The sequence below is a fragment of the Cyprinodon variegatus genome, unplaced genomic scaffold (genome assembly GCF_000732505.1).
Source record: "Cyprinodon variegatus isolate N-32 unplaced genomic scaffold, C_variegatus-1.0 Scaffold1079, whole genome shotgun sequence".
NCBI lineage: Eukaryota > Metazoa > Chordata > Actinopteri > Cyprinodontiformes > Cyprinodontidae > Cyprinodon > Cyprinodon variegatus.
Genome location: NW_015151532.1, coordinates 32989 through 45400, shown reverse-complemented (window position 1 = coordinate 45400; position 12412 = coordinate 32989). Strand labels below are relative to the sequence as shown.

General features: G+C 35.3%; 1 protein-coding gene across 2 annotated transcripts; it reads right to left on the bottom strand.

Moving 5' to 3' along the window:
- Positions 1-344: 344 nt before the first annotated feature.
- Positions 345-11560, bottom strand: slc16a1 (solute carrier family 16 (monocarboxylate transporter), member 1). Of its 2 annotated transcripts, none has more exons than XM_015400163.1 (6): positions 11253-11560; positions 10264-10328; positions 7628-7867; positions 2183-2326; positions 1313-2086; positions 345-1221 (listed from the first exon to the last, which is right to left on the bottom strand). In XM_015400163.1, the coding sequence occupies exons 3-6, from the start codon at positions 7842-7844 to the stop codon at positions 986-988; spliced, it is 1371 nt and encodes a 456-aa protein (XP_015255649.1). In that variant the 5' UTR covers positions 7845-7867; positions 10264-10328; positions 11253-11560; the 3' UTR covers positions 345-985. The 2 variants fall into 2 exon arrangements, with proteins under 2 accessions (XP_015255649.1, XP_015255650.1); XM_015400164.1 differs by having other exon boundaries at positions 7628-7864.
- Positions 11561-12412: the final 852 nt, after the last annotated feature.

The window sequence follows — 12412 nt, the reverse complement described above, 5'->3', positions numbered from 1 at the left end:
GGAGAATAACCGTGATTTGTAACTGTTTAAGTCTAAGGAGAATAACAGTGATCAAAACTTTCCTAGTCAAATCTAGACCCGTTTCTTAATTTAAAAAAAAAAGTGTTTATTTACATTTCTTACAATTATTTGATCTTATGTGTTAGTCTTTTATATAATGGCTCAATAAAATAAAATGAATTACAGTTAAGTAACTATTATTTTGTACTATTTTCATCTCTTTATTGGACCGCATATTATTTTTGTCTCATAAATATGATTGGCTGCATCTTTCAGGGAATGATGTGCTAATATCTGTTAGTTATGAAATAAAGCAAAGAAAGACATCCTTTTTACATGTTTCCTTTATTCGTCTATGTAATATCACTTTCATATATACAGCGAACTGCAGTTGGTGCAGAAAAAGCAGCGATTAAAGATTTGATCATATGTAAAATGATTAATGATTAACTGATATGGAAAAAAAAACACATTTACAAGAGAAAATAAAAGTTGCACAAATATGTTTGCTTGATGCATGAAGTAAGAGAGGTGCAAAAATTACCTGTAAATCTAAAAAATGGACGGTGTTCATTCAAAAAATACCAAACTCTTTTGAAATACATTGGTCTTTTTTTGTGCTGGTACATCATAAAATACAGCATGCAAATGTACTTCCATAGGTTAAAAAGGTTAGTAAGACTCCCTAACTAAACATTAAAGACTCATATATAACCTAAAATTAAAGGAGCAACAAACATTAATACAAGTCTCTTCGCATCAAAGAAGCATTTTATCCTGAATTTAAATTCTAACTTAAAGGGCTTTTATAATAGACAAAAAATGTAAAAGTTGATTTGCAAATCGATCTGTATTTTTACTGGTACTGTTCAAGTACACAATATAATGAACCAGATACATGATGTTTAATATTTCACATGAATAAACACATCTTGGAACAACATTAAATTGCATTATTAAATGCAAGCAAGCATGTAATAGACCACTAGACAGAGTCCTCTCTGTTCCTAACCTCTCCAACCTCTTTGCCAGAGTTATCGCTGCTAGGATTTGGTTGTCTAACTCCCATCCTGACCTTCCTCTCCTCCTCTCTTTTTTCCTTGTCCAGCAGTCGATAGTTAATTCCCATGCCTACAAACAGGAAGACACTGGAGATGATGAGAACAATCCCACAGGCCTGGTATGTGTACTTGTAATCATGGTAGATGTCTTTTAACTTTCCTGTAAAGACAGAACAAGTCATAATTTACTATTTTGTTTCAGAAATTGTAAATAGTTGAAAAAAAAAATTCTTAGCAGAATGCATACTTACCAAGCAATGGAGGCCCTAACAATACAGGAGCACATTCCATAATAGTAACCAAACCCACAGCACTTGAAAAGCGCTGGGCTCCAACCAGATCCATCAAGGTCTCAAACAACACTGCGCTCAGCCACCCAAAGGCGAATCCAAAGAAGATGGAATAAATAACAAAGCCTTTGTAGTCAACAGAAATTGGAGCGAGAACATGGCACACACCGTTATATAAGACAGAAATAGCGAAAAAGTACTGTACCCTGGGCCTGATCCACTTAGTGTTAGCCACAATGCCCATCGAGGGCCGAGCAACCATGTCAACAAAAGCCAACACAGACAGAAGAAATGCTGCCTTCTCTTTAGGGATTTCTTTACTTTTTGCATAATTAGAAAGAAACACCAGTGGAGTAAATAGGCCGAACAACATGACAACATTGCCCATGATGTAGAGTAAAAATCCCCGATGCTTAAACAAAGTAAAGTCCAGGAAGCTGTTAATGGTCTGCACTACACTCTTTCTCTCAGCTGTCTTTTCTGCAGGTTTGGGTTTTGGTCCTATTGGCCTCATAAGCGAACCAGCTACACAGCAATTAAGAAGCAGGCCGCCCAGGATCAGAAAACTTCCTCTCCAACCAAACTGATCATAGAACCAGGTGTTAAGAGGAGCCAACGTAGACAGAAAAACAGGACTGCCAGCCATGGCAATCCCGTTTGCTATTGGTCGTCTCTTGAAGAAGTATTTTCCTATCATAGTGAGGGCTGGGTTGAGGTTAAAGGATAATCCCATACCTAAAAAAATAAATAAATAAAAAGCATGTGAACAGCTGATTTTTTACTTGACTTAAATTGAAAATATAGCAAAAAGCAAAAAAATAAAAGACCAACCTCCCATTACACCAACACAAAAGTAAAGTGCTTCAATTGAGTTGCAGAACGAAGCAGCAACAAACCCAGTTCCAGACAGGAGTCCTCCAACCATCATAACAGGACGACTCCCAAATTTGTTCACCAGGATGCTGCTGATAGGACCTGAAAATATTATTTAAAAAAGGACACAAAACTATTAATAAAAGACATTCAGTTTTGAAACCCAGATCTTATGTATGTTCCAAATTCCTCCACCAGGGGGCTCTATTGCCACATTAGTGTTTTGGCAAATTTAAACAGCTTCCTCCTCTGTTGCTGTGAGTGCATCACAGCAAAAGATGTGTTTTCATGTCGTTGGTAATGTGATCTGTCAGAAAACTACAAACACCGCGTTGGAACAATTTAAACAATACCATGGATCATACAAAATGAAATTATCTATGAATTTTTTACTCTCTTGGATTTCAAATATTAAACTCTTTAGACAAGTTAGTGTGGGAATAAGATTGTGTGTCTTGGACTTGAGTGTGAGGGGGTGGGGGTGATCACTGCTCTGCACAAGGAAGATAAAAGAAATACTTTTTGCCCTTTTGGCATTTTTTGCACCTCACACTGAAAGGCTGCCTTAATGAGAAATATGTGGAATAGCTTATCAAAATGCATGCCAAATTCAAAAGAAAAAAAAAATAATCTATGAACATTGCTATAACTTGCAGACAAATGACTAGAATGCGTCTAGAGTTGGGATAGCAAACCACTATCTCCATCTAACACTTATACCAATGAGCCTAAATGAGTACGAGGATCCACATGGAAGACAGTCGTGCCTTCCTGCCAAATCCCTGCAGTCCCCAGTGAAGCTAAATGGAAACTGACAGTTTTTGTTTAGAGGTTGTCCAAACTCATTTACCAGCACGTTGCGAGACAAAGGGTTTTTAAATTGTAATGCAGGCCATCTCCATGCAAACAATGAGTTCCTTCCTTCCACTTTTCAGAAAGGGTTGCTCAGGGCATAAAGGTTGGGTAGGAACCAGTGTAGAATATTATGAATGTGATGAATCAAAAATGAAGAGAATAGAAAGGTGTGTAACAGTATGCTGTTACTGAACTTCTCCTGTTGATTAGATGAAAATATCCAGATAACTATACATACTTGAACAGACTAAGCTCACATCTGCTCACAGCAGAGAAAAAAAATTCTCACCTTATTCTCACTTATAATACAACGCAAATGTTTATGTTACATCCGGAAATGTGATTGGGTCGTCATTGTCACTCCTAATTTGATAGACTGATAGACTTGAATGTCTATGATGTAGCCATTAACCTCTTACCTCATGACCACTGAAACAGTCTATAGCCCCCTGCACCTTAACAATGACTGAGTTGGTATAGAAAATGGATGGACTAAGTCATTATGGACAGATTGGAGTAACATCACATGGAGCTATCAAAACTTAGATTGAGAAAATGCTTCTGCAAAATAAAAAATGTTGTGAGTAATAAAGCCCATACTAGATATTTTTAGTTCTAGCGACATCACGAAAAATGATTTACATCCAACAAAAGGTGAATTACAGTCTGTTGGTCAGGAATGGTTTTCTGGCTTGAGCAAAAATTCTTAATTTCATTTTATTTCTTTATCATAAACTAGGGAAGATGGACTTAGACGTGGATATATTTACTGTGACTCCCATCTGTTGCACTACAGACTTTGCTCTGGCCTGTCATGTTGAAGGACAAATTGAACTCACAAGCAAACTTCTCAGGTTTCCTACTCCATCTACTGTGTGTTCCAAAGCTCACCTATGAGAGGCCATAAGATATAGATTAGGACCAACACAATGATATGTTAGATCCAAGCAGCTGGATTTAACCTTAGAGACAGCCTGGAGCTCTGTCACCTGGTGAGGAGATTGAAATAGAGCCACCTCTCCTCCACATTAAATGACTCATTCTTGGTATATCTGGAATCCTATCACTGTGACTTACACATTTATTTTGGTTGGTTTATAATTTTGTGGTTTTAAACAACTGTAGATATTTTCCTGTATATCAAAAAGTGCTGAAACTCACATTGTCTAAAAGGAACATTGTCACACTGTGACAACGTCTATTGGGGCAAAGGTGCTTCATTAACAGATGATGATCATCTCTCAGAACAACTTAGTAACAATTGTTTGACTGAGACCATTCCACCCATAGGCAAATGGACTCAAAGCATCTCGGTTCTGTAGGAGTAAAAGGTTAACTTTGCAAGGAGGGTCATTTGTCACAGCACAGGTGCCACGGCATGCAAAGACGAGAGGTGTCAGAAATATTATTGTATATTACTCAAGTAGAAGTATAAATCCTACTGTTTAAAAACACTTTTGTAGAAGTCAGAGTATCAGCTTAAATGTTTACTCAAGTAAAAGTGTAAAAGTACAATTTTTAAAGCTAATTAAAGTCAAAAAGTTAAAGTAGTGCAGGGATTTTTTTAAAGATGGATGTTTAAAACCTGCGCTATCCTATGAAAGGAACATTTTCTGGATGATAACTTTCTTATACTTCATTTTCTTAGTTTTATAACTAATGGTAACAGCGTCAAATTTAACTTTAGATCATTGTGAATATCAATTTATTTTGTTATGTGGCCAACAACAAGTTGGGGCAGCACAGAGTCCAACCACAAAGAAGTACATTTTCAGGATGTAACAAATTCATTTGATGGTTTTTATTATTTATTTTTTTAAATCAACAGGCCATAACAAAAATAGGTTTAAATGAAACAAAACTAAGGAGTCTATTTTGAAAATGTAAGGAGTAGAAAGTAGAGATAATTGCTAAAGAGTAGAGGTAAAAGGTTGTCTACAAAATAATTACTCTAGTAAAGTATAGATATACAGAATTTCTTCTTAAGTAAGGTAACAAAGTATATGTACTGTGTTACTTGACACCTCTGGTAAAGACATGTGAGGAGCTATAAAAAAAGCTTGGATTTATTTATTTTTATAGGTAAAATGTGTTGATATCTTTCTGTGACGTAAAAAGGCAAATCAAACAGTCTTATAGAATAACACCGTACACGCTTACCACTGCCTACGTGTTGCTTTGCACCCACATGCAAGGGAAACTAGATGCCAAACACTAAGAAGCATTGATTTCTTAAAGGATTTCAACGTCATGATTACATTGAACAGTAATGAGGCCTTACAATGAATGAAGTGTTTCAGTTGTTTGTTGTATATAATACACATTTGGCATAATTCATTTTGTTTTCAGTGTTTCGTATTTTTTAGACTGTACGTCTAAATCAGATTAAACTTTTTATGCTTGAGGTCTCTTACTAGGATTTGCAAAATCAATTACGTAGAATAAACGCCTAAAAGAATTCTGTTACATTTGTTAGAGAAGTATTAAATGGTTTGTTTAAAATAAGACTTTTGCATATTAGAAGGTTGTTAAAGGCTACATTTACAATTTAGGTTAAAACCCAAAATGATGATGGTCCTATATTATAAGCTTCTAACAGGTCCATCTAAAACACTCAAATTATTAAAATGGAAGAAAACCTGTGGATAAATTTAGGCAGAACTTCTTACAAACAACATTCTTCTATAATACATTGGAAAACAAAATAAATATATACATTGAAATAAAAAGTCAAGGGGATACATTCTCAAGACTGCTAAATCTACTTTCCAGATACCTGCTTTAGGTTCTTTATTTAAGGGTAAAAGATGAGGGATTCACCCAGATATTAATGTTACTAGGTTTAAAATGTGTGCTAACAGGCTACTCAAGAGCCTTGACTAAAAAAATGATCATTAAAACAAATATTACATTTTGCAAATCTACATAGGGACAAATACTTTATCTTTTTGGGATATTTTTTCCTTTCCTGATGACAGTTTGAAGTTGTTGGCCATAATATCTATTGTTGCATTTGGAGGAATGAGAGTAGCTTATGAGCTCAGAACAGTATCCCATGATGCGTGACTGTGGCACATCTTGTTAGTGTTTTACTGCAGAGGGACTGGTTCACTTCCAAAAATAGATGATATTATAAGGAAAGAACAGGATGTGGTAAAGTTGATGCCACATCTCAAAACATTAGTCAGGAACTTAAAGCTTCATCAGAAATGTCTCTCAAAGGGCTCTGAGCATAAAGCCAAGGTTAATCAGCTTAAGGACAACAATTACACTGTTCTGGAGATATTCGTGGAAATAGATGGTGAGCTTTGTGGAAGAGAGGCAGCTTACAAACCTGGTACTGCTAAACCACTTCTGTAAGGATTATTGGAGCAAAATTATATCAATTTATTGTGAAAACTTGAGAATTGATGAACAGCTTGTTTCACCATTTTTAAAGGTAAATCTATCAGATACCAATTAATTTAAACTTATGAATTTAAAGAAAGTAACAGAAACATTTTTGTTTGTGGCTTAGCAAATGAAATACATTTTAGAATCTTGTATCTAAAATGTTTTGTCTGATTTAATGTGTAAGTTTATGGAAATACAAGAAAGGTGAACTGAATATCTTTTTTATTGTGAATGCAAAACTAATCTGAAAACAGAAGTAAATCCTATTATTTTTAATGTTTCTCTAATATGTCGGTTCAAACCTTTCACTGCCCTCTCTGACTGGTCTTGTCAACGGTTAAAGAAAGAGAGGTCTACTGCAGTCTTTCATATTGCAAAAATAAACTACAATCTCCTTTAGATCACAAAACTACCAAACTTTATTTTAACCATGTAACAGTAAATTAACTCTCAGAACTGGTGATTTATCCAGTTGATTTGTACTACATCCCTCCTGTAAGCACCTTGGAGGAAAGCCCCAACTTTGGGGACAAGTGTTCTAAAATATCCTTCTTTTTTTGTAGGTGTACAGTGTACAACACATTATTAGAGATAATGATAGAGTTTGGATTTGGGAACCATGTGGGACAATGAAATTTCCTTTGAACTCCACTCTGAGTACATGAATAGACTCTTATCACCACTCAATGGTCCAGAAGGTTGTGACATCATCCACCTTCTTATTCATCTCATCAGCAGCAGCAGCAGAGCCAAACTTCCTGGTGGTCTTCCACTCTCAAAGCACAACACAGAACAATGGCTATACAAAGCAAGGCCTATTCAACTGCTCAAGAGACAGATAGTGTTGCAAAAACACATCAATGTTGTAACTGCAGTGGGGTTTTTTTCTTTCTCGCAGAATAACATATTTATTAGTTTGGTCTGCTGTATGAGTGCGAGAATTAGATTCTCCTTTGTCCCTAAATGACAGATCTGTCCAAAAGGCTGCATTTCTCCAAAAAGTAAAGAAAAAAAAGATAGATTGACTTTTAACTGAACACAGCATGAGTAAATCTTTTACACTCATGCTAAAAGCAAGGAATTGATTCAGTTGATCTTCCTGATGGGCAAAATGTCAAGTGTTATCAACGGCCTGTGATGTGGGGTGCAGCTCACCTCCACCGTATGTGACCGCTAACATGATGGAGGAGATCCAAGACACCTGGCTGCTGCTCGCATTGAAGATCACTTCGATTTCCTTGAAGAAGACGGTGATAGACTTGGCAGTTGCATAGGAGAAGCCAATAGAGATAAAGGCCCCAACCACCACCAGCCATCCCCAGCCACCCTCAGGTGGTGTGTAGCCCTGAGGCCCCCCGATGGCAACTGGCATTTTTCCTTAAATACAAAAGTCTGCTGAGGGAAGAGAAAAAAATACAGTAGTGAAGTTAGAGTTTCTTTTAAATTTGTGTTTAAAGTAAATGTTTTTGGAAAAAAAGAGAATGTGTGCAAATCCCCTCACGGTTAATCCTTTCTGATAGTGAGAAGATAAATGTACATCGGCTGATTGCATCTAACTGTAAAACCTTGTGCTGCTTCATGCATTGGTTTCACCACTTCACTTATTGGGAGTGAAACAGTTTTATACAGTATATGACATGAGATAAAGTTTGGCTTTGTATTTGATGCTTTGTCAAGCAGGTTATTTTTACCAAGATTAAAACATTTTATTAGCATATTTGCAGAAAAACATGATTTGGGGTCCAGTTCATAGCAATATAGCTCACAAGATCAGGTTATATAATTCTAAAACATGACATTTGTTAAAATGGGAAAAAAATGCAGCACATTTCTTTAAATAAAATGAATAAATTTGCTACAAAGCATAGTATCCTGTTGATTGGATTTGATAAAGCTCAGTTTAATATTTATTAAATTGCTTAAACTGAGGGTCCGACTGACAAGCTGTCAGCTTTTTACCTCTAAGAGAAATTATTCACTTTTCTAACTCTAATATGGGCTCTTTCTATTGTAGGAGTCAGTATATCGACTTCCTTTAAAAAGCCCCAAACACTTGTTACTGATTATTATGTTAAATTTAAAAGAACATTTCCCCATTATTTCAGTGAAGTGTTATCATGTAAAGCCTTTTTAGTCATTTTTATATGGGATGTGCGCTGATAAGGCATGAATCTTTTTTTTGTTATTTGCAAAGGCCCTTTTCTTGTTGCAATTAAATTAAATTACTACACGGCTATTAATGTTGTATTTTATCTTAAAGCAGGTTCTTTTTGCATCCCTGCTCTGCTGGTGGTTCCTGTGTTAAACAAATCTAGGACATTTTCTTTTTCAATTACTTACTCGTCCGGGTCAATAAAAGAGTTTAAGATTAAGCGTAAAGTTTCTGGTTTTCCTTTGCTTGAATTGCTCTCTACATGAGTTTACTGAGCTCCCAGCCACTGATCTCCCCACAGTTTTACTTTAGAGGAGATGAATAACAGTGTATCTACAGAGTGGTAAAAGCTTACTGTATTGTTTACACGGGGGGCAGACTGTACAAAGAGTACATTGATCAGACCATGAAAACACGTTCTATTCACACTGCTCCATAGCTCAGGGCTTAGCTCTAAAGTGGGTGATAATATAGCGTTTTTCAGGCGAGCAGGACTTGATTTGGTTGATGAATTGGTTTAGTGCTCTGAAAACTTATTGGATAAGCCGTTCTTGTGCAGCAAGTGGTGAATATTTAATGTGTAGAATAACTTTTGTTATTGAGCTGGGATTTTAGCTGCAGCTGTGCGGCTGTAATTGTGCCTCTAGTGCTGTTCTACAGATACATAAGTGGGAAATAAAAATAAAAACTCATTGTATCTCTCTTAGTCATTCATTATGGATAAAATCTTAAAATCATGTAGTATACACTTGGGTGAATGTTTTTAGATTTGCATATAAATTGCTTGAAGCCAACATTATTTAACATTAAGTGGTGGCGCCTGTTTTAGGCTTTGCATGTAATGATTTGTTTGCCTTTTTGTGTTTTAATAGAGAAACTGAAAGCTGTCAGCTGGAGCTTTATGTAAGGTTGGATCATTAACATTATGTGTCTGACTTTATGTCTCATTAGGTTCCCTTTAGCTTTAAGATCAGCAATATGCATTTTGCTTATGGCTGCATTTAGTACATTTCTCTAGGAAAATAACAATGTCACACATGCAAAAAATTATTCTTTATTGATGAATAAGGTCTAGATGTTTCATTTTTTAATTTCTGAGTAATTTAACACCAGCAGTCTCTATGCAACTTGTATACAATGTGTCAAATTATATAAATTAGGGGTTTGCTGTGTTTGAATCACAATGAATAAAGATCTTTGTATGTATAGACTTTTACATTTTTTTAATAAAATAAAGGTTTTTAGTTCACTGTAATTTGGCAACATAATTTTTTATATGAATAACATTAAGGAGGCCTTATACTTCTTATACGGGATTATTTGAACCTTTGGTAAAAGTGTCTTAATAAATTAACATGGTAAAAGTTAAAGGTGATTAGATGTTTGAGTTTATTCCTATAGCGTGCTTTATTATTGGATAAATAATGACTTAGCAGCACTTGTCCTTCTTTGTAGTAACAAATTTTTGTACACATTTTTCATACATGCTAGGTTTTTAAAAAGAGAGTCATTTAAAAAAGATAATGGGTTCAATGATATTTTGTGGAATCTACAAACTAAATGAACTGAAGGTCTCTCTACTCTGTATTACCTTTCAAACCATTTGTATTTTAGAGCAGATTTTGACTTTGATTCTTACCTTTATTAAATAAAAGATGTAGATGTTTCAGGTTTTGATTCACCTCCGTCAGTTTTCTTTGAAATCTGCAAAATCATAAGAAAGAAAATGTTTAAATGTTTCCATTCTGTGAACGGAACACCACCAATCTTCAGCTTGGCTTCAACATATCAACTGTCTGCATGGAATATGTACTTTTTTTATTTCCACTAAACTGTGTTTTATTTTTTTCTCACTAAAGATCCATCCTCAAGCTAAAAACTGTCTCAAATAGTGCAAGCTTCATGTTAGCCAGGTAGAAGAACAAAATAAGCACTTAATAAAGCAGTGAAAGTGGCAGCGTGAGAGAGCTCATCACAACACACAGACCACTTAAATATTGTCACCGATAGTTTAGGTAAGTTTACTTAACATTTGGGCTGTAAAAGTTTAATCAACTTCCAATACCCTAATGGGAACCCCTTTTTTAAACTTTTTTGTCCAACAAAACTGTTTGTACTAAAACCATTAAACAAATGCATTGTGACTATTGTGATCATCTGTTATTTGAGCCTTTATGTCTTAAACCATCCCTGCTTCTCCAAAGACTGGACTTCTGACTGAGTCTACTCCTGCTTTACAAAATGCTTGTTGTCTAGGTGAAGACTTATGTCTTAAACTTTTTAACTAAACAACATTTTTGACAGATCAGCACCAGTAACGTTCAGTAAAATCTAGGAGTTCCATGCTGAAATATGATTATTTTAGTGAAGTACAGATTCTTCCCTGCAGCCATGCTCTGGGCCTCCTCTAAGCTTATGTGTCTTATATGAAGTATTAAAGTTCAGAAATCAAAAATTCATAGATGTGTAAAATGCCTTAAATGTGCTCAATCAAATTAGCCAAAACATTTACATAGCAACAGAAAAAAAGTTGAACACTTCATAATGAATCATACATTTTCAGTTGAAAAAGTAAATTAAGAGTTTTTTCAAGAAACTTATGCAAAGTGTCTGTGTGGAGCATCTTACCTTGGCAGGAGCTCTAGAAAAAGGACAGAACAGCTCCACAGAAGAACCCTCAAGGCTCTTTAATTCAAAGCAGACATAACTGAATATGACTGAGTAGATTTGGATATGGATAAAAAAAAAAGAAGATTCACTGCATATGTTTGACAGATTGGCCAGAAGGAATCTGTGGGTCTGTATCTACTATGACAGAGCAAAAGTTGCCAGAGGCACCTTAGCGCCAGCTTCAATCTATTTCCAGTGAGTAAAGTAAAAAAAAAACTGGAGTTCTCTCAGTGACCAGATCAAACAGCGTGTTGATCTGGACACTATAGTGCTAAATGAGAGGGTCAGTCATTCTTATTGGCCGTGGGAGACTTAGTGCCGTGCCCCTTTACAAAGCTTTCTCCACCCCTCTGTCATGTGCTTGTTCAATGACAAGGTCAAAATAATCCACTACAATAATACTGTATGTGGGGTCTGAGGAGAAAAAAAACAAGTGTTGCATAAAAAAAAAAAAAAAAGAAGTTAAATGCCTTCAAGAAGAAGAATTATTATAGGCAAACCTATCAATTATATGCACACGAGCATTAGAAGCTTCAACTTAAATAAATGAGTTTATTTCATAAACAACAGACATTGTTAACTTCAAGCACCCGAAGAAAGACCATTGAACACTAAAGGGGTCAGTCCTGGTTGAACTTTCCTGCCTAGATCCCTTTGGAGCTGTTAATAATTCCATATCAGGGCATGAGAAAGAAAAAAGCTTTAGTAGAGGCAACCTCTACAACAGTATGTACATATAAACTGTCATCAAACCATTTTAAAAGAAAGTTTTTCTTTTCTATATTGTCCTACGAGATTCATATCATCCACAAATGTAAGCTATAAATACTCCCACATTTACAGTTTAATTGATGTTTCTCAATTATATGATATCTAAAAAGACAGAAAGACACATATTATCCCTGAATTATTTACTAGCGCAGCTGCTTTAAATAATGAAAAAAACAAAACAACAACAACTCAAAATTGGGATTTTCAGAGCCAGAAATTCAGCTCAAAGTTATTTTATTATGTGAATAAAAAGTCTCTTTTATGTCTAATCCTTCTTCTTTCATGTTTTCACTTTTTACAGAACATCTGCAGACCAAGAAGCAGTTTAACTACAACTTGTTTTAATT

Excerpts from the sequence above, each read along its gene's own strand:
- slc16a1 (XM_015400163.1), bottom strand. The coding sequence starts at position 7,844 with ATGCCAGTTGCCATCGGGGGGCCTCAGGGCTACACACCACCTGAGGGT. Across the intron at positions 2,327-7,627 it reads AGCGGTCACATACGGTGGAG|GTCCTATCAGCAGCATCCTG; the intron begins GTGAGCTGCACC and ends TAATATTTTCAG. Across the intron at positions 1,222-1,312 it reads GTTAGGGCCTCCATTGCTTG|GAAAGTTAAAAGACATCTAC; the intron begins GTAAGTATGCAT and ends CTGTCTTTACAG.